Source organism: Bipolaris maydis (genome assembly GCF_028858645.1).
Source record: "Bipolaris maydis strain C4 unplaced genomic scaffold PSV08scaffold_5, whole genome shotgun sequence".
Lineage (NCBI taxonomy): Eukaryota > Fungi > Ascomycota > Dothideomycetes > Pleosporales > Pleosporaceae > Bipolaris > Bipolaris maydis.
The window spans coordinates 1,891,228-1,911,861 of record NW_027093861.1 but is presented as its reverse complement, the minus strand read 5'-3'; the positions used below and the strand labels follow the sequence as shown (position 1 = coordinate 1,911,861).

The following is a 20,634-nucleotide window of genomic DNA, read 5'->3' as shown; positions in this document are numbered from 1 at the left end:
GAACAAGCCGACAAAAAACCCGTATACAAACCTGTCCTCCCTACTTGCTTTTTTTTCTTCGAGTATGTAAGTACGTATTGACTGACGTCATAGTAAAAGGGTGATGGGGGTGGGAACCATGGTTCACTTATACTACATACTATTGCTACTACTAAGCACTAGGAACGCGAGATGCAAGATGATGTCCTACTACAGTGCCAAACTAGTGAAAACTGCCCAGGTCATGTGGAGAGAGAAACAAGGTTTTGTGGGGGGAAAAGTCACGTAGCAAAGGATGAGGGGTTGCTTCGAAAGGGGGGGGGGCGGGGTTAGTGGGGAAGTTGTGGTGAAGAAGGTAAAATGCAAAGGTGGTGTGGGGAAGGGGATTGGATGTGTGTATGGGCAAGTAGTGAGGTCGAAGTTTCGTGCTTGTTTTTTTTGGTGTGTAATTTGCTGTGGAACAGGGTTGGATGATATATTGTCATGGTGTTTCCTGCGCAATATATCAAGTAGCTAAAGAAAGCCGTTGTGTATTCAGTCGCCTTGCAGACAGAAAAAAAACATGTACGTGTATATCAGAAAGTCACAAGAAAGACAGAAGTTATTGGGTGAGTTGATTGGAAATTAACATTATCTACTAACGTTACGGAGCTTACAATGAGGGACTGGCAGGTAAGATACAAAAGCGAGCGAGCGTAGTACGTAGGATCGAGAGGTAAAAAGTGAAAGGCGGGCCATAAAGAGCGTAGGTTTGACATCCAGGTTCTTGTTTTGTTGTAACATTGTTTTTTCTCCCGTTTCCTTTCTTCACATGAGCATTATCGAAACATGTTCGTAGTGCTTTCCTTCAAGCAGTCGATATTCTTTCCTTACAAGACGATTTGCACGGTTTGTGCGATACTGGGGACGCCTTGCTCGGAGATGACGAAGAGAAAGTAGGCACCGGGAATGAGGATACCGCTGTCATTGGGGAGGGTGGCGGTGTAGCTGTTGCCGTTGGCGCGGACGTTGTTCAGGGGGACACGACGCTGGTCAGTGTTGACAGAGTGAGTGACGCTACCGATGCGGACGAGGACAAGGCTTGCGTTTGTAGTACCTGCATCAACCTTCACGGTAAGCGTGCCTCCGACCTTGACACTCTGGGCGCTGAGAGAGGCGATGGTAGGACGCTTGGCTGGGGAGCCATCCTGGTTGAAAAGGTAGGGTGGAGAGAAGATTTGACCGTCAGCGTGATCGACGAGCTTGTTGCAGTTGGCGGAGCTGCGTCCGACTCCCTGGGCAACGTAGCAGAGACCACCACCGCCGCTAAAGACACGGCCGTCAGCAAGTAGGATGCTGACAGAGTGGTAGTTGCGCGGTACGGCTTCTGGTGCTAGGACCCTCCAGGTCTTGGTCGCAGGGTTGAAAATCTCGGGGTACAGGGCACCGTCATCATCGGTGAATACCTTGGAGCGGCGTTGACCACCGGTGACAAGAATGCAACCATCAGGCAGAACAACAGCGTTAGAGAAACCACGAGGATAGGTCATATCGGCGACACGCTCGACCTTGGCAGGAGTATTGGGTTCACCAATGGTCGTGATGTGGGCACGGGCATTAGCATCCGAGTCAGTGTAGTCGGAAGAACCACCGGCGCTGAAGATTTTTCCAGCAGTGGCATCGTACATGACAAAGATACCGCACATGGCATCATCAATAGGATCTCTGATACCAGCAGCCACCTGAGAACCCTTGCCTGTTGTTCCGTACCAGTTCATGGCCTTGCTGGGTCCGGCTTGGAATACGGACTTGTTCTTCCAGCCAAAGAGCCATGCGTGGTTGTCCTCGCGCCAAATACCTTCATGGTCCGTGGTAAGCATTGGGGCAATCTTCGAGTTTGGAAGAGCAGTCCACGTGTTGGTAACAGGGTCGTAGACTTCGCCATCCTTGCCCATGCGGGGGCCAGAATACGCGCCTCCGATGGTGAAGATGCGGTTGTCAGATGTAGTGCAGGATGATTGGTAGCCACGAGCCATTTTCCTAGGCGAGTTAGCATAGAGCCAGATGTTTTATTCGATAGTCACATACATGTTGGCGGAACGAACAAAGGTGTTCGAAGCCGGGTTGTAGCTAGTAACAGCACTCGCATCAGAGCCTCCTTGGATTACAAGTCGTCCGTCTTGAAGACTGCTCATTGCAGGGCAGAACATGTCGTGTTGTGTGTTGCTCACAGTGCGAGCCGAAACAGCTCCACTACAAAGGATGTCAGCGTACTTGATGTCTAAATCACAGGTACAACATACGTTTGGTAGTTGTAGTCGGCAAACTGTGTACGTCCACCAGCGCCGCCAAAGGCATCAACACCCCAACTAGAGAATACAAGCAGTCGTTGCGAGACTGGGTACTCTGGAACAACATATGCAGCAACAGGAATCACTGGCAGATGGATAAGATCAGACCACTCGCCGTTCTGTGCAGGGGCAGATGGTTCAATCAGGCGCATGACATCGAAACGCTTGTCTGTGGACCAGATCAATGTGTTGGAACGCGCATCAGCCTTGATGTGGCAAACAGACTCGGCTTTGTCGTAGACTGCTGCCTTGCACGTTGCCCAGTTTGCGCAGAGGTAAGCACATTTCTCGAAGTCTGCAACACCTCGAAACAACTTCTCGGTTGGTCCTCGGATATCAGTGCCCGGGCAAACGGTGTATCGTTTCTAGAACGCCTCTTCTTAGCATCTGATGTCGCATTGCAACGTCTCACGTGAACTCACCTTGTTTCTTCCGTACGTCCATTCTCCTGCAGGGCAGCGGGCAATGTTAACTTGCTCAGCCTGAACTACTTGATATCGATCGTTGGTAACCCAGTTCAAACCTGCGATTTCCTTGAAGTGGCAGTCCTTTGTCTGTGTGTCGTAAACAGCTTTGAAGCAGTCCATGCTCTTGTCACAGAGCTTTGCGCATGCTGTGACAGAAGCGACTTTGGGTGTAACTGAGACTGTAGGACCAGTGAGGTCGGTTCCCGGACATACTCGGTATCTAATTCCCTGGGTACCGGTAAAGACTGTGTCGGTGCCTGGGCACGCATTAAGAGCATTAGTAGATTGGAAAAGAATGGCTGCAGAAAGCACTGCGAGAAGGGTTTGGGACTGCATCCTGGATGTCAACACAGAGTGCGGTGCCTGGAGACGTTTCCCAGGGCAGGGCGCCAACCTGCTATATAGCTGTGCCGGTATTCTAGCTCCCGATTCAATACTTGGACGCACGCCGAGCCACACGACTTTGCGAAAGTGGGTAGTGGCGAGACATGGAACGGAAGGGCTGCTGCTCTAGCATCGGAACAGGCAAAGTAGGCACCAGGAAGGGCAATGTGCCTGAGTAGGGCTCCTTGCAGACGATCATTCACATACCGTTGTTTTGTTATGGTCGATAGCGCTAAGTGACTTTTGGGGTAAACTGCCAGGGGTTCATGCCATCGGTAGCGGGCCGAAAATCCAAACTCGGCTAGGGGCGATACTATTGTCGGTGGCATCGACCTCCCTAGAGTCATGCCGGATGCTGCGCCTCAGGAATCACACCAATCTTATCTACCATGAGAAGGCTAGCTCACGCACCGAAGCAATGCCGGCAGATGTTACAGGTTCATGCTATAATTCCTAAACGTTCGGGGAACTGTATTGGCGTAATAGTGCTCGCGTATCGATGCCACTGTGGCTGCAGCCGCCATGCGCTGCGCGAGACGCTGTCGTTATCGTCGTGATGGTGTTAAGCGCTCACAAAGGGAGGATTTTGTTTTCCTGCCAAGTTGCTTGAAAAACGCCAAGGAAAACTTCGAGTTGATCCCTGCGTACATCAGGGTGACGATGGCTACAAAGAGAATCTTTAGCCAGATACCCACCGCTGGAATATTGCCCCTGTCCCTTCAGTAGGAAGGATGTGCAGAACATGTCATTGGATATAGTGTGTAGCCCCATACCCGGACCTATACTCTGCCAAGTAAGAGCCTAGCTCACTCTGGCTGACGCAGTTCGTACTGTAACAGCCTATTGTGACGAAAGACTGACGGAAGCGCGAATAAGAGGCCGCATATTTGCTTCCGGGGGGGGGGGTTGACTCCTGTGTGCGAGAGGGAGATTTGGTAGCGTTCAGTTCATCGAAAACTGATTTACTAGATACGAGCCTTCAGGTCGTAGTGAGAACCAACCCACTTGGTGGCAGGCAACAGTATGCCACCATATATCAGGTAGTGTAGCGTATCCTTGGCGCTGAGGAGTAGTTCTTAGCTGAGTAATTTTTAGGAATAGAATTGCTCTAAATTTGCCGCAGTCGGGCCGGATCTGATCTCCTCGGCCAGCTTACTAGCAAATCTCTAGCAACGTACGTAGCGGCACGTTCTGGTCACATAGATGAACACCTTTGGTTTCAATTGAATTGAGTCGCAGAACACCGTGTTCACCAATTTTGCTCAGGTACCGCGCCCCAGTTTGGCGCTGGCCAGACCCACTGCATGTCGTTGAAGCTTGTCGAAATTTGCGCAGGTGCCATCGAGAATGTTTCAGTCAGATCGTAGCATGGGCCAATGCTACCTAGGTCCATAAGCTCAGATGCATACGGAATACCACCCACTTCTACAGTCGCACAAGAATCCATCTCTCCTCCACTCATGCGCGATAATCTTTGTGTGATATATTTAACAAGTAAAGGTGGTTCGGAGTGCATGGATGCTGCTTTGCGTACGTCCCATGCTTGGAGTACGAGATCGCAGAATATTGCGAAGAAACGATTTCTACGCCTCGATTCCATGGGATTGTCCTCATTGTGGAGGCCCACAAAGCGAGCAGAGCAGTTGTCGCTCATGGCTTGCCAGGCCAAATCCGCGTGGTTTGACAGCGGCCGTCGTTTCAAATCTTGGATTAAGTGGACGTAAGCGGGGAAGGGAAAGTGTAGGTATATAATCCATCGGAAAGCTTTGGTCAGGGGAGAGCCCATCAGCATTGTATCGCATTCCAGCATGGTGCGAGCATGTACAAGACTGGCACCGTATTTTTCGTCGCTCTCATTCTCGGGATTTGGCGACCGCGTTGCCAAGTAGTGCGCAAACCGAGTTTTTGCAAAGAAGACACGCGTCCACCATATGGTCATAAAGTGCAGCGGGATTTGGGGATCACATTGCAAAAGGTATTTGCTCTCCAAGACAGACTCAAAACTTGCAATATCTTCTAATTCCGAACAGGAACCCGACGGGGACTTCTTCACAAGTTTCTTCATGATTGGGTTGATGAAGTCTAAATGAGAAGGATTGTGCCGGATGAAGTCGCCAAGCTTGCAGCGCACTACGGCGAACAATGCTTCAGATATATTGCTAGACTCAGTAGGTGGAGTCTTCATTTCATTGCGCAGGCTGAAATCGTTTATGTTGTGGGGAATGCGGCAGTCCCACGTAGGTATGAGCGTAGCCAGTTTGAAATCCGTCATCTCTGCGATGCGGCTATCAAAAAGGACGAGGGACCACCACAACCGACGTCGCTGATGAAAGTCAGCATCAAGCGATATACGTGTGTCTTTACATACCAGTTCGGCCTCAAGAACAGAATGTCTTGCATTGGTGGCCTCTGTATCAATGCCCATGCGCTGAGCAATACGAATTGCAGTGCCTAGCAGAGACGACAATGAACGCGGGTCGACCTCGGGCTTGATGGTGAACTAAACTCATCAGACGACTACTAGATGGCAAGCCAAATCTTTGTGTGACTTACTAAGTAGAGATGAAGGGCGGTCAAGCACTCACGGTTGCTTGATTTTAGGAATCCACAGTTGAGCAATGCTTCTCTGGCCCCCAACTGGTAGCCCCTGATAACCTCGAGTTTAGGCACACCGAACATGGTCTGACATTGATCTGGATCAAGACTAGAAATAACCATGCAGTATATTGCAAACATGAGAGCTTCCAAGTTGGGTTCGATGTTGGTCACGTCGCCAGCAGCATCGATGATGCGCGCTTGGAGAGTAGGCGTGTGTGTGAGCTTCAAGAGTGGGTCTACGTTTTCCAAGTATAGCTGCCAAAGTTTGAAGATTTGCGTCTGAGATGGATGGAGAGCCGAAAGCTCGACTCCGACAGTTCGTGAGCAGAACAAGAGGTGTTCATTACGGTATAGTCCGTCAGCGGAGAGGTCGTCCCATGCCTTGACAATTTTTTGCGGCTCAAGAATGGGGTCTGCAGGGTCAGTTTCATCGGAATCATCATCACTTTCCTGGCTTTCGCCGTCATTTGGATACTGCAACTTTGCACGTGTTAGCGCAACCACTGTGGGGACCTTTGCAAGCTCACCTTGGGCACCATGGCACTCCAAAAACTCCTGGGCAAGATTAGTAATACGATAGTAGTTGGTCCAGGGCGAGCCCGCATACTTTGCTTGAGTAGACTCGGTTGCCAGACTTGGGCGTGGTAGCTCGGCACTACTATTCTGGGTAGTGTCTTTAGCTTGAGTGCCAGCTACATGATTACTGCCTATAGCATGTGGGCTGGAATAGCGGTTTGCGTGAGAGGCATGCAGCGGCTCGAAGGGAATATTGTGCTCTGTCAAGAGACGCTCATAGTGGCGAAGACGCTCCAGCAACTCTCGCTCAGGGAATCTGCGGCGTCTCTGACGAGGAATGGTTGCAGCAGAGACGCATTGGACGCCTGCTTTTATGCAGTTTGAGCATGGAGACCTGCGATCACATTTGACTTTGCGTTGAGCGCACAGAATGCATGAAAGAACCCGCTGTGGCTTGGCTGCGGGGGCGGGTAGAGGTGGAGGCGGAGGCGGAGCAACAGCACCAGGCTCAGGTGTGGGAGAGTCGGACGACATTGTGTGACAGGCAAGGTTGGTGCCAAGACGGAGATGGAGGTGGATGAGAGCCAAGAGCAAAGAGAGTTCATCGAAACTTCATCAGGGGGTCGGCGGTGTTGAGTATCAGGCAACCACTCCGGCCTGCTAGACCCGAAGCTGCTTATCTCCGGCGCGCAGGTGCTTGTGTGCAGAAGACAGCACATGGCGTTTCCAGAAGAGGCATTGTTATCGACGCATGTCACTGCCAGCAGCAAGTTAGCTGGACGCGCCATGGCGGTGATGGGACCGTGTTTCTCAGCCACATCAGGTGGCGCGTTATTGAGCAATGAATGGTACATGTGTATGTACACGCATACACAACATGTGTCTTACGGAAGAGCATGGGCTTGACACGGCGGGTAAACGGCATGCTCGTCGTAGGCACCCAGGGGAACAGGAAGCAAGTAGATGCTTACTCGCCTGTCTCTTCACGTGAACAGGTACTGCATGTGTAGATGGTATTACATTGGCGTCAGCAATACTTATGGCGGGGCCCAAGGCATGGTATACTTACTGCACCCTGGACCGGCAATAGCCGTTGGCGGTGCCTTTGTAGTATTGTTCACCATCCCGACATCGGCCGAGATGTGGATAGCCAGGAACACACTCTACGCAGTAAGATGAGTTCAACCAGTACTATAGTAGAATCGTGCGGAAACGCAACCAGACTGTTTCAACACTCAAATCGGGCCTTTAGCAGGCACAATGGCGTTTACCGTACTATCCGACAATGACATCAGATCCCTTCTTTGCAGCCTCAGCCCAGCCGACGCAGAGAAGCTCACCTCACGCCTCAACCAGGCACTCTCACAATACTCGTGCAATGACGAAGCGCCCTACCAACCACACCGCGCTCAGGTCACGCGCCCAGATGGCCAGGTTAGCCTGTTCATGCCCGCCACGACACCTTCATCCATTGGTGTCAAGATTGTTGGTGTCGCTCCGTCCCAAGCTCCGCCTCCGGGCGAGAAGCCCAGGCCTGCGCTGAAGAGCGTCCTCACAATTTGCGACGAGTTGGGTCAGGCTGTGGGCGTGCTGAATGCAGCAGAGCTGACTGCCTTCCGCACGGCCTTGGGAACCATGTTGTTGTATCGATACAGGAAATTCACGCAAAACATAGTCGTGTTTGGCGCGGGTAAGCAGGCTGAGTGGCATATTCGACTTGCTGTTCTGCTCAAAAGCAACGACATCAGCAAGATTACCATTGTAAATCGATCTCGGGCCAGAGCAGACCAATTGGTCGAGACGTTGACAAGAGCGGGACTCAGTTCGCATGTCCAGATCAAAGTATTTGAAGGAGGTGAAGATTCGTTGGAGAGTCTGGTCAAGGAGTCGCAGGTCATGTTTTGCACAACACCCAGCACGACGCCTTTGTTTCCTGCTTCGTATCTGGCCTCGGAAGCAGACAAACCTCGCTTCATCTCCGCCATTGGCTCCTACCGCCTCGACATGCAAGAGATTGATCCCCATCTCCTCAGCCAAATCACCACTCCGCGTAGCCTCTTTGCCTCGCAAGTTCACGACGCGTGCATCGCTGTCGACAGCATCAAGGGATGCATGGACGAAGCCGGAGAGCTGGTCAAAGCAGGCATTGCTACGGAGAGAATGATAGAGGTAGGAAAGATGGACGGGCTGAGACAAGACAATGGGGCCAAAAGGTGGCTGGAACAAGGGTTTGTGGTATACAAGAGCGTGGGCGTGGGGGTTATGGACATTGCCATTGGCAAGGCCCTGCTGGAGCTGTCAGGGGAGAAGGGGGTAGGGGTGCGAGTAGACAGCTTCTAAGAATGCCATACGTTGTAAGTACATGCAAAACAGCATTCCATGCATGCCGGGGAAAACATCGGGGCTGCTACTAGTGCCATCATGGCTGTGTCCATCTCTCCGACATGCGGGCGGGGCAGTCCAATGGCGTCGATTCGATTTTGCCCCGCCGAAATTTTTGGGAAGACTCTCACCCCGCCATGTGACGACGCGCCCACCCTCGCTTTTGTCTTCGGACACCCCGCGATTCCCACTCTACACTTTCAATTAGGTGGCACATACGATGGCGTCGACCGAGGATCCATACCTCATTCTTCCAGGCTCGGCTGCCCACTCCGACTTCCGCCTGCAGCGCCTGGCGCAGGCAATCGGTGCAAAGCAGGTCCGCTCGCTGTGGCTGCATTTTGTCAATCCGCTCAAGGAATTGGCCGATGACGAGCTCAAGACGCTGCAGCAAATCCTGCACTATGGCGAGTATCCAGACTCGAACGACCGCCTTGCACAGACGCTCCTCGATGCCGTCCACCGTGGCGGCGAGCCGCGTGACGGCGAGACGGTTCTCTTCTACGTCTCTCCACGCGCCGGCACAATCTCACCATGGAGCTCTCTGGCCTCGATGATTGCGCGAACATGCACACTCGACCAGGCGGTAAAGCGCATCGAGCGTGGCATGGTCATCGCCGCCACTTTTGATCGCACCCTCGACGCCGACGAGATCCCCAACCGCGACCATCTCTACGACCGCATGACCCAGACCATCAGCCGCACTGCACCCAATCTCGAGGCTATATTCGGCGAGGGAGAGCCTGCGCAAGCGACCACCATCAGCTTCGACGAGTACAATAGCGCCCATGCCGCCCTGGACCATGCCAACAGAGAGCTGGGCCTGGCCATGGACAAGTCAGAGATCGACTACCTCGTCGAGGCATACACTCAGGAGTTGAAGCGAGGCCCCGTAGATGTTGAGCTCTTCATGTTTGCCCAGGTCAACTCGGAGCATTGCAGACACAAGCAATTCAATGCCGACTTCACCGTCGACGGCATGCGCAAGTCCATGTCATTATTTGGAATGATCCGAAACACGCACCAGAAGAACCCTCAGCACGTCGTCAGTGCATACAGCGATAACGCTGCAGTGCTGCAGGGCGAGGAGGCGAGCTTCTGGGCCCCCAACGACCTCACTGGCGAATGGAATGGCGCAAAAGAAACTGTGCACATTCTCTGCAAAGTCGAGACACACAACCACCCAACTGCAGTATCGCCATTTCCTGGAGCCGCCACCGGCTCTGGAGGCGAGATTAGAGATGAAGGAGCGGTTGGCCGTGGCTCAAAGCCAAAGGCGGGTCTGGCAGGCTTTACTGTCTCCGATCTCAACCTTGAGGGATTTGAAAGGCCATGGGAGCTCAAAGACGTTGGAAAGCCTGCGCACATTGCTAGCAGCCGTGACATTATGCTCGAGGCCCCAATCGGCAGTGCACAATTCAACAACGAATTTGGTCGTCCATGCACTGTTGGCTACTTCCGCACTATGCTCATGCGCGTCTTTACAAACGAAAAGGAGTCTGAGATCCGAGGATACCACAAGCCTATCATGCTAGCAGGTGGTGTAGGCACAGTCAGGCCGCAGCACGCACTCAAGGACCCGGACGTCGTACCCGCTGGCTCGCATCTCCTCGTCATTGGTGGTCCCGCCATGCTCATTGGTCTTGGTGGTGGTGCGGCTTCTAGTATCCAGTCTGGGGAAGGCAAGGTCGACCTTGATTTTGCTAGTGTGCAGAGAGGTAACCCCGAAGTCCAGAGGCGAGCACAGGAAGTCATTGATACATGCCGCTCCATGGGTGACAAGAACCCCATCCTCTTCATCCACGATGTGGGCGCCGGTGGTCTGTCCAATGCTCTCCCCGAGCTTGTTCACGACTCTGGTCTCGGTGCTATCTTTGAGTTGCGCGAAGTAGACAGTGCTGATAAGAGCATGAGCCCGCTGCAGATTTGGTGCTGCGAGGCCCAAGAGCGATACGTACTAGCAGTTGCTCCCGATCAACTAGACCTCTTTAAGCGCATCTGCAACCGAGAACGCTGTGGTTATTCGGTCGTCGGTACGGCTACCAAGGAGCAACGCCTTGTCCTGAAAGACAGGGACTCCAAGGAAAACCCGACTCCCATTGATCTTCCCATGGCCACGCTATTCGGAAAGCCACCCAAGATGTCACGTATCGTCGAAAGCCGAAAGCTGAGGTTGCCAGCCTTCGACAGCAGCCTGTCAATGTACATTCCTGACACGCCCAAAGATGGCCTGATCAGCGAAGCTGTCGACCGAGTGCTCACCCTTCCAGCTGTAGGCTCAAAGTCATTCCTCATAACCATCGGAGACCGAACAGTTGGCGGCCTTACGGTCCGCGACCAGATGGTTGGCAAGTGGCAAACGCCTGTGGCTGATGTTTCGGTAACAGCTACATCGCTGCTGGCTGGAGTCAAGACGGGTGAAGCCATGACAATGGGTGAGAAGCCTACTCTAGCTCTCATTTCCCCAGTAGCATCCGCAAGAATGGCTGTAGCCGAGTCGCTCATGAACATTGCTGCAGCTAGTCTCTTCGACAGGCTATCTAGGGTCAGACTCTCGGCCAACTGGATGTCGGCTAGCAGTCATCCAGGTGAGGGTGCGGCTTTGTATGAGGCAGTTGAAGCCATTGGAATGGATCTCTGCCCCAAACTCGGCATATCCATCCCAGTTGGAAAGGACTCTATGAGTATGAAGATGAAGTGGTCAGAGGGTGGAGAGGCAAAGGAAGTTACCGCACCAATGTCCTTGGTGATCACGGCTTTTGCACCTGTTGATCGGATCGACCGCACATGGACACCCGCATTGGAACGTGTTGAGAGCGTTGGTGAGACTATTCTCATGTATGTTGATTTGGCGGCTGGCAGGAAACATCTCGGTGGTTCTGCTTTGGCTCAAACGTTCGGCCAGGTCGGCGATGAGGCACCTGATGTCTATGACGCCGATGTCATCAAGGACTACTTTGATGCCATCGACCAACTTCATGAGTCTGGTATTGTACTCGCTTATCACGACAGATCAGATGGTGGTCTCTTCACGACGCTTGTCGAAATGGCTTTTGCCGGACGGTGTGGCCTTGAAATCATGCTGGACCGTGTCGCGGCATCGAGCGAACCCAAGGACGTCTTGGAGGCGCTTTTCAATGAAGAACTTGGTGCTGTCTTCCAGGTCAGGAAGAAGGATGAGACTGCTTTCAATCGCTGCTTTGCTACCTGTGGACCACCACCAGGCATGATCAAGAAGATAGGTCGGGTGCCCGAGGCCTCGAAGCAGGACATCTCTTTCTATGTTGGGACAAAGAACGTCTACCGAAACAGCCGGCAAAAGCTGCAACAGCGTTGGGCAGAGACTTCATACCGTATGCAGAAGCTCCGTGATAACCCTGTCTGTGCCGATGCAGAGTTCAACAGCATTCTCGACGACAAGGACCCAGGTCTTTCATACAACCTGACCTTCAAGCCTTCTGAGAATATCATGCCTCTCATGTCCAATCTGAAGTCGCCTTTTACGGCTAAGCCTCGTGTGGCCATCCTAAGAGAAGAGGGTGTGAACGGCCAAGCTGAGATGGCATTTGCTTTCCATCAAGCTGGCTTCTCGGCTATCGATGTACATATGACTGATATCATCTCGGGTCGTGTATCACTGGCCGGCTTCGTAGGTCTGGCGGCATGTGGTGGTTTCTCGTATGGCGACGTACTCGGTGCTGGACAAGGATGGGCAAAATCTGTACTCCTCCATCCCGAAACACGCAAGGAGTTCCAGGACTTCTTCACGCGCCCTAACACCTTTGCCCTCGGCGTCTGTAACGGCTGCCAGTTCATGAGCAAACTCAAGGAATTGATCCCAGGTGCAGAGCTATGGCCAAGCTTCGAGCGCAACGCATCCGAGCAATATGAAGCACGTGTCTGCATGGTCGAAGTGCTCGACCCCAAGGGTACTAACACGCCACCATCCGTCTTCCTCCACGGTATGGCAGGTTCTAAGCTCCCCATCGTCACAGCCCATGGCGAGGGCCGCGCTCAATTCTCCTCCTCGGCGTCTTCAGCATCCACACCTCAAACGTTGTACAACGAGAACCTCGTCTCTCTCCGCTATGTCGACAACTACGGCAAGCAAACCGAAACGTACCCTTACAACCCCAACGGCTCACCAATGGGTATCACCGGTGTACGAAGCGCCGACGGACGCGTGCTGGCGCTCATGCCACACCCCGAGCGAACTATCTTGAAGGAAGTGGCTAGCTATCTCCCCAAGAACACAGAGGAATGGGGCGAACTCGGACCCTGGTCTCGCATGTTCAAGAGTGCTAGGCGATGGGTCGGATAAGACAAGGGTAAATGGGTTCAATTGCATTGGAAATAGGCTGGCGTTTTGGCATGCATTGTTTGTTCTTTGCATCTTCACCTATGATATATGAAAATCATGTAAAGTCACGACCATGGTGGAGATTTCGGAGGTTATATCTTAAAGGCTCACGCAAAACGAAAAACATAGAGTTTGACCAGAGAGAAAAAAAGATTGTTTCCTAGACTAAATGAAGTCCTGGTTTAGTAGTCTGTCTTCATCTTACATTTTGATCCAGTGTTGGAGATTTTGTAAGCAGGAAAGGGGCAAGACAAGAAGATGGAATGAAGTCACTACACACACCACTTTGATGGGAAACAACTTTTGAAGAAGGAAAGTGATATTATTATGCCTCGTGTCAAATATGTACTAGGAAAACCTCAGTATTAAGCCGAAATACCCGTCGTGAATCCTGATCAGCGTTTTAGTAGCTGGTGTAAGAACCACCAGTGCTTCCTCCAGTGCTGCCACCAGCACCGGCACCGGCACCAGCTCCAGCACCTCCCTTAGCACCGCCACCAACACCAGCACCGCCGCCGACAGAGCCACCAACACCGGCGCCAGCTCCTCCCTTAGCACCGCCACCAACACCGGCACCGGCACCAGCACCACCGCCAACAGAGCCACCGACACCACCGCTGACACCACCGCTGGCACCACCCTTAGCACCGCCACCAACACCGGCACCGGCACCGCCGCCAACAGAGCCGCCAACACCAGCACCGGCACCGCCGCCAACAGAGCCGCCAACACCAGCACCGGCACCACCGCCGACACCAGCACCAACACCTCCCTTAGCACCGCCACCGACACCAGCACCGACACCACCGCTGGCACCACCGCTGACACCACCACCGACACCAGCACCAACACCTCCCTTAGCACCGCCACCGACACCAGCACCAGCACCACCGCCGACAGAGCCACCGACACCACCGCTGACACCACCGCTAGCACCACCACCGACACCAGCACCAACACCTCCCTTAGCACCGCCACCGACACCGGCACCACCGCCAACGGAACCGCCGACACCAGCTCCTCCACCGACAGAGCCGCCAACACCAGCTCCAACTCCTCCCTTGGCACCACCGCCAACGCCAGCACCACCACCGACGGAACCGCCAACACCACCGCTGACACCGCCGTGGGCACCACCACCGACACCGGCACCACCGCCGACTGAGCCGCCTACACCAGCGCCTCCGCCAACAGAGCCACCGACACCGGCACCAGCACCTCCACCAACGGAGCCGCCAACACCAGCACCGGCTCCTCCACCGACGGAACCGCCAACACCAGCACCGCCATAGCCACCAGCACCAATTCCGCCCTTGGCGCCTCCGATAATACCAGCTAGGCCACCGAGACCTGCGCTGGCTCCGCCCTTGACACCACCAACGAGGCCACCGACCAGGCCGCCGAGGCCAGCACCGACACCACCGTAGGCATCACCGCCGGCTGAGCCGCCAACGCCAGCACCGGCGCTACCGCCGACACCGGCACTGGCACCACCATAGCCAGTCTTGCTGTAGGTGAGGAGTCCACCGAGACCGGCACCGGCATTGGCAGCGCCGCCGACCAATCCACCAAGGCCAGCACCAGCACCTCCATGGGCGCCTCCGTAGGCACCTCCACCAACGAGGCCACCAAGGCCAGCACCTCCACCGATGAGTCCGCCGAGGCCAGCACCTCCGCTAGCACCTCCGCTAGCACCTCCGCCAACTAGACCACCAATGCCGCCCTTGGCACCTCCGCCGAGGAGAGGAAGTCCAAGTCCCCAACTGCTGCCGTAGCCTCCAGCACCACCGGCTGGAGGAGTAGCACCTCCACCGTAGGAAGCACCACCAGCGGGAGGAGCAGCACCTCCGCCGTAGGAAGCACCGCCGGAAGGAGGAGTAGGGGTGGAGCCACCTGGGCGACCTCCGGCAGGAGGAGCGGGACCAGAGCCACCGGGGCGGCCTCCAGCAGGAGGAGTAGAGCCAGAGCCTGGCGTGTTATCGTAGGTAGGGCCGCTGCTAGCAGGAGCGGTTGTCAATGGGGCAGATGGCTGAACACCTGAGCCGCCGCCATAACGTTGAGGGTGAGGAAGAGCGGAGACGATGCTGGTAAGAGCCAAGATCTGAGCAGTGTGGTACTTCATGTTTGCTGATTTCGAGTTTAGAGATTCTTAGTTGAAAAGACGATAGTCGAGTAAGTCGATGTAGATTGAGTGTTGCTTGATGAATTGAATGTAGCGAATGTGAGTGCGCTGCACAAACGAAAGACTGTAGGAGAGTGAGGGAAGCAGGAAGCGAAAGTGTAAGATGTTGTGATGCTTTTTCTTCGAGGTCGGACGAGTCCATCTTATACTCAGAGATGGACCCCCTTCAAGACAGTCGACCAGTGCATCCACACCTGTCGTGGCATCGGGCTCATGCTGGAGCTATTCTGGTCTTGTTTCGAAACTTGGCTCCCACATCGAGCTACCATCTTTCGCACGAGTAGTGCCAAAAGCGGGACAGTCAGCCAGGGGTCTAGACTATGGCCGTTTCAGGCAATCAGGCTCTCTCTTTTGCAACTGTGCACTGCCCGTATTCTGTGCGATCGACGTAGTGTACCTGCAGGATAGAGCCCGGATGTGCTGCAGGGGCATGCCATGCGGGTTGCTTCCTGCCGAATATTGTTGGTGGGACTGGCCCCAGCTTTTTGCCCGGCAAAGACTCATGGGCAATGTTTAGTGCTTGCTTAATTTGTCACTTTTTGACGATCTGCCATGTATGCAAGACATTGAAATCGGCTAATACGGCTATCGAGTAGGCGGGTGTCTCCGTTCCCTTGCTTCCTCGAGTCGCAGCAACGTGCGGAGTTGATGAGCATCAGCTACTGACATGAAGTCGTCATTCATCGGACAATCTTTGTTAATCATGAAGATTTTCCGATCTGCAAACGTAGATAGGGTTGTATAGACAGAACTTTGATGCATCTCACCCCCTTTCAATGCTGCCACGGCTGTCAGACATGTTTCTTGGGTTACAGTTCGGATACGTACGGTAATATTTTAGGCTGCAGATTTCCGTCGGCATCGTGTGCCTGCGGGGCTTCACATGGTGATGGAATGAATTGCCGGGCGGGCGACCGTGCCTGGGTAGAGTGGTACAGAGAGCAAGAGAGCAAGGGTGAGGCTCTGTGCACTTGTGGAGTCGAAAACGTCCAAGCTTTCGGCTAGCCGCTTACGTCGTGCTTGCCAGCCAGAAGGTTTGCATCGTCGTTTCCTACACCCCTTCTGGCTCTACGCCCACGAATTAGGACCCCGCGTCGTTCTCGTAGCATGCTTGTCCCATGATTTTCGCTATCGTTTCACAGGGCCCGCTCCGAGCTACCGGGCCCCACGGCGCTCCGTCGTATGACTACCCACGATTTGGTCTTTCTCCTTTGACTCCAATGTCTCTAGCCAAAACCCTAGACAGGAAAGTGGCGTTAATGCAGAGTCTACCTCGAAACACATGGTCCGTTCGCCCTGCTCGAATTCAGACCAGATCGACATCGACGTGGATACAACGCCCTTCTCGCCGCCGCGGGAGGTGACATGCGCAAGCCTCAACACCAGGACCATGACGGCATTGTGAAACAACTTTACTTACGCACTGTTCAAAGAGTACGGGATATGGGCCACAGACGCAGCAGACAAATATAGAAGTCAAACAGAACCTTCACGCTGGCCGCCTGAGGCTCCTCGGCTCGTGGCACATACTAGCATCTATCAACCTGACTCACAGCTGCCAACCTTCTAGCCATCCTGCACGGCTTCCATCACCAGCAGCCATCGATGCCGTAAGAGAAATATTGATCATGAAAGATCGACTCTCATCAAGGTTCTGGCATGTTCCGTTAACGCATTCATCATACGCTTAGAAGCAATCTTGCCCAACTATTGTTTGGGTAGTTTAATTTCCCATTATCCTCGCAGAGACAGGTGAGTAAAGTATGCAGGTCCCCCGATCGGCCAGCCTCGCCCATACCAAGAGAAATCTGTTACGAATGTGTCAGCGCACTAGCGGCCTTTTCCCTTCAAACAGCTGCCAGAGTCTGGTCGCCTTTGGAATGATGAACCCAGCACCCTTTCAACCGGTGCTTGACTAGTCCCAGCCAAGCGCAACGCTAAACAACATGGTCCCCCTAATGTGTGTTTGCAGCGCGTTACAATCTCACCGCTATGCCAAGCCGTTTTCTGTTCGGCGCCATTCGAACGATTCAATGTTAGCACCTTTTTCTTTCAGGAGGTCAAATAGGAGAAAAAAACGTGCGAGCACGCAAGAACATTCCGGCCTTACGCCTTTCACCCATCACCCCATTTTCTTTTCCATGGACGTTGCAGAACCTCATGGCCCTTTTTTTCTCAGCAAAACATGCCAAATACTCTAGTTGCCTTGTTCCATTGTGCTAAGAAAAACCTCTTCCGCAGACCTGCATGCCTTTAGAAAGTTTGATTGAAAGCCAAGATATTTATTGTTACGACTTGCACAACTCGGGTGCATTGGACCCTCTTTTTTTGGCTCCTTCGTTGCCAAATGTTATCGGGATCCGCAAAGCTGCCAGCAAAAGTCTATCTTATTTAGTTTATTCCTTTTTTCCCTTCTACTGCGTAACCCCCCCACCCAGGGGTGAAGTCCTTGGGCATCAAGGCATCAAATTGTCACTGAATATGCTTACCCTTGGATTCTCGTGTCGTCCGTCACACCGATCGAGAACTATATCGATCTTCGTACTGTCAGCAAGGAAGACCTGGGTTTGGTTGATGATCTGCATGTGTTCTTGTTTGTTTGTTTGTTTCTTTTGCCCTGCAGCGAGCTTATCAACTTTTCTACTACCCATTAGTCTACCAGGCTAGGATCGTGATGGATCGTCGTTAAACTTAGGTATGTGCATATTGCGTAAGCTGAGATTACGACGTTGCAGTCGCAGGTTTTCTTAAGTGTGATATAGAAGGCTGGTAGAGGCTGTATAGTGCTTTCTTGGAGTCTCCATGACGTGTACATATGTTGCTTTGGTATTTGTCGTGATGCGCCAGCTCTGTTCTATGAATGATGATCAATGATCGACGCGTGATGGTGTGCGTGGCTATTGGTCACGTTTTCTTGTGTGAAGAAGAACAAGGGATGGAATGTCGATACTGGACCGCCGGGTGTGATGCTCACTTTCACTGGAAGGTTGGTTTAGAAGCTCGATATCAGATACTGGGACAACTCTAGGTATTGTACAGTTTATGCTTGTTGCATTGCATATTTTGTTCATTGCTGGGTGGAAGGCTGTAAGGCTCCAGTGTAGAAAGCGTAGATATAGACGTGAAGCTGGGGATTGTATATGCCATCAGTAGCAAAGACCTCGATAGTACTGATATTTAAGAGATGAAAATGTAATGTTCTGAAAATGAGTGCAGTACTCAAGTTGCTGTGATGCAATATTTTCTAGGTACAAATTCTACTTGGTATCTTAGAATGATGAAGTTGATAAGCGAGAAAAAGAAAACATGGAATTGCGGGAAAAGATAAATATTCCGATGAAGTTTTCTGTGCCGTAAATAAGCAAGATTTGTTCTACGTTAATAAAGGTAATCTTGGTCATGTCAACGAATGTTTCTCTGATAGGGGCAACAAATCTTATTCTATCGTGAATTTTTGGCTTTGTCCTTTTCTTTTAAGTTGAACAAAAATTTTACCACGATAGAATATTGCCTTGTTCTCCTCAGAAAATAAACCAACATCAGTGATTCAAGTAAGTTCAATAACTACGCAGTTTCAAAAGTAAATTTGGTAGGGTTGTGATTTTTATGTTGTTTTGCAATGGTGAATCTGAGTGAGAATCAGACACTTGTTAAATTCGCCAGTTGGTATTTCCCAATTAGTTATTTCAAACATTTCTGATCAATGTCTCTCATCTGATTAATCAGAATTTCATATGATTTAAGCACAAAATATGTTTGCCTACTAGGAGCACTATGATGATTCGAGAAGGAATACAAATATGTGTCTCATTACATATCAGGGTAGCGACCATGGAGACGCAAAATTCGTGTTCATTGATAGAAAGCGATGATTGCATGAATATTACATGTGTGAGAAGCAAATACTTTTATTTATTGCAGTGTAGCATATCACAGCGGATGTGTCCCATGTGCTTCATAGACATGTGGCTTGGGTGGGTAGCCTCTTCGAAGCGCACGTGACTTCGAACATCTGGATCAGAGATCTCATGTTGCGCTAGCATACGAGATGATCCTCGCAAAAGCCCAATTTTACGAGAATCTGATTCCTTTTCCCATGTTGTTTTTCCCCTGGAATTGAGCATTTTTCCGGCAGCGGTTCGAGAGCACGTATGGCACGTGGTTTCGTATCCGGGGGAAAAGGAGATGCGCGCACGACTTGGAAGTTGCGCTACGTAGTGAAACAGGGGTTCCCATTGCAATTGCGCGACTTGTCGCGCCATCATCGTGTTCACTCTCCTTAGGGCTGCTTCCATCCACCCAGAACACCATCTCCTGTATCCAAAGCCTCAACCCGTGATTCGAAGCATCGTCGCGATTGAGTTCACTCTGGCATCTGTCGCGCAACCGAGGCTTGCTGCGAATAAGAATGCGGATACATCCAAGTAGTTACGGCAGTATGATGATATCTGTGACTAACCATCTGACACGGCAGTCACCGAACTGACGCGATAGTTGCAACGTGTACGCCGAGAGAGGAATTGGCAATGCGTGGCCAAGAATCGTCCACGCGACACAGTAGTAATGGGCTGCCGATGTTGGGCTTTCGAGGCCTACCAAGAACACCTTCTAGAACCTCGATTTAACTACGCCAACAACGCGAAGACGGTGGTAAGCAGGCTAGAATCCGGCTCGGCACAGGCTCGATTTTACGATATCACAGGATATAGCATATCTAGCTTGCTGGGGTCGCATTTTGATCAAATCTCCACCAAACTTACCTAACATGGTATTCCATTCTTAATCGCCCGCAATTGACGTTCAACCAACTATGCGGACCCGAAGAAGCAACCTAATTTTTGGCATTAGTGAACCAATTCGCATCCACTTTCCTACAAGGCCATGTTTGTAAAAAAAAAAGCAGGCCGAGACATCACACTTCTAAGATTTTGCCGTCAGGACTTGCTTTTGTAACCACAATCCCTTGTTCGGGCTCAGCATCTTTCTCAATGCTCTCAATTTCTTGGATGGCCTAGCGGGTATCCTTCCCTACACTTTTCCACTCCACCATCCACGTACTAATGAGCACAGAGGCACTCAGAGCCGCTGTTAGCTAAGAATGTGAGAAACTTTACGGCGGACGTAGGGACAAGGCCAATGATCTTGGGCGATGACTACGGTTCTATTGCACCTCCCCACTCGAGCACGAGGATTAGACACACCATAGAAGGTGTGAAGAACAAAAGGCCAATGAGATCGAGACGCTTGATCTGAGCGAAGACTGAAAGGTCAGGTTTCAGCGGAGACTGAATATGAAGGAAGAACAGAACGACGGCGAAGGCGCATCCGCCAATGGTCAGGTTGGTGTAACAACACCAGCGCCACTCAAGCCCATTTTTAACACGTTAGCTAGTGATCGATATGAGTAGTCGAAATCGGCATACCTGTTGTCAGTGA

At 52.1% G+C, this 20,634-nt stretch overlaps 4 protein-coding genes across 4 annotated transcripts; 1 reads left to right on the top strand and 3 right to left on the bottom strand.

Annotated features, from left to right (window-relative positions):
* Positions 1 to 581: 581 nt before the first annotated feature.
* PSV08DRAFT_200629 (uncharacterized protein) lies at positions 582 to 3,141 on the bottom strand. Its single transcript, XM_066092022.1, has 4 exons — positions 2,732 to 3,141; positions 2,262 to 2,674; positions 2,047 to 2,211; positions 582 to 1,998 (listed from the first exon to the last, which is right to left on the bottom strand). Exons 1-4 carry the CDS (start codon positions 3,110 to 3,112, stop codon positions 849 to 851), a joined length of 2,109 nt encoding a protein of 702 aa, XP_065949363.1. The 5' UTR covers positions 3,113 to 3,141; the 3' UTR covers positions 582 to 848.
* A 1,240-nt stretch (positions 3,142 to 4,381) lies between these two features.
* Positions 4,382 to 6,813, bottom strand: PSV08DRAFT_200626 (uncharacterized protein). Its single transcript, XM_014226401.1, has 5 exons — positions 6,366 to 6,813; positions 6,286 to 6,313; positions 5,714 to 6,238; positions 5,529 to 5,660; positions 4,382 to 5,483 (listed from the first exon to the last, which is right to left on the bottom strand). The coding sequence occupies exons 1-5, from the start codon at positions 6,806 to 6,808 to the stop codon at positions 4,410 to 4,412; spliced, it is 2,202 nt and encodes a 733-aa protein (XP_014081876.1). The 5' UTR covers positions 6,809 to 6,813; the 3' UTR covers positions 4,382 to 4,409.
* A 659-nt stretch (positions 6,814 to 7,472) lies between these two features.
* On the top strand, positions 7,473 to 13,325 carry PSV08DRAFT_200622 (CobB/CobQ-like glutamine amidotransferase domain-containing protein). The gene is made up of 2 exons (XM_014226402.1): positions 7,473 to 8,587; positions 8,865 to 13,325. Exons 1-2 carry the CDS (start codon positions 7,535 to 7,537, stop codon positions 12,975 to 12,977), a joined length of 5,166 nt encoding a protein of 1,721 aa, XP_014081877.1. The 5' UTR covers positions 7,473 to 7,534; the 3' UTR covers positions 12,978 to 13,325.
* Positions 13,319 to 15,311, bottom strand: PSV08DRAFT_290067 (uncharacterized protein). The gene has a single exon (XM_014226403.2). The coding sequence runs from the start codon at positions 15,136 to 15,138 to the stop codon at positions 13,420 to 13,422; it is 1,719 nt and encodes a 572-aa protein (XP_014081878.2). The 5' UTR covers positions 15,139 to 15,311; the 3' UTR covers positions 13,319 to 13,419.
* Positions 15,312 to 20,634: the final 5,323 nt, after the last annotated feature.

What these genes read in the sequence shown, in the direction of transcription:
- PSV08DRAFT_200622 (XM_014226402.1), top strand. Translation starts at nt 7,535, where the DNA reads ATGGCGTTTACCGTACTATCCGACAATGACATCAGATCCCTTCTTTGC. An exon ending in AGCTGTCAGGGGAGAAGGGG is followed by an intron (nt 8,588 to 8,864) that starts GTAGGGGTGCGA and finishes ACTTTCAATTAG; the next exon opens with GTGGCACATACGATGGCGTC.
- PSV08DRAFT_200629 (XM_066092022.1), bottom strand. Translation starts at nt 3,112, where the DNA reads ATGCAGTCCCAAACCCTTCTCGCAGTGCTTTCTGCAGCCATTCTTTTC. An exon ending in GGACGTACGGAAGAAACAAG is followed by an intron (nt 2,675 to 2,731) that starts GTGAGTTCACGT and finishes GAGGCGTTCTAG; the next exon opens with AAACGATACACCGTTTGCCC. An exon ending in GCCGACTACAACTACCAAAC is followed by an intron (nt 2,212 to 2,261) that starts GTATGTTGTACC and finishes CATCCTTTGTAG; the next exon opens with TGGAGCTGTTTCGGCTCGCA.
- PSV08DRAFT_200626 (XM_014226401.1), bottom strand. Translation starts at nt 6,808, where the DNA reads ATGTCGTCCGACTCTCCCACACCTGAGCCTGGTGCTGTTGCTCCGCCT. An exon ending in CCGCCCTTCATCTCTACTTA is followed by an intron (nt 5,661 to 5,713) that starts GTAAGTCACACA and finishes TGATGAGTTTAG; the next exon opens with TTCACCATCAAGCCCGAGGT. An exon ending in CTGTTCTTGAGGCCGAACTG is followed by an intron (nt 5,484 to 5,528) that starts GTATGTAAAGAC and finishes GACTTTCATCAG; the next exon opens with CGACGTCGGTTGTGGTGGTC.
- PSV08DRAFT_290067 (XM_014226403.2), bottom strand. Translation starts at nt 15,138, where the DNA reads ATGAAGTACCACACTGCTCAGATCTTGGCTCTTACCAGCATCGTCTCC.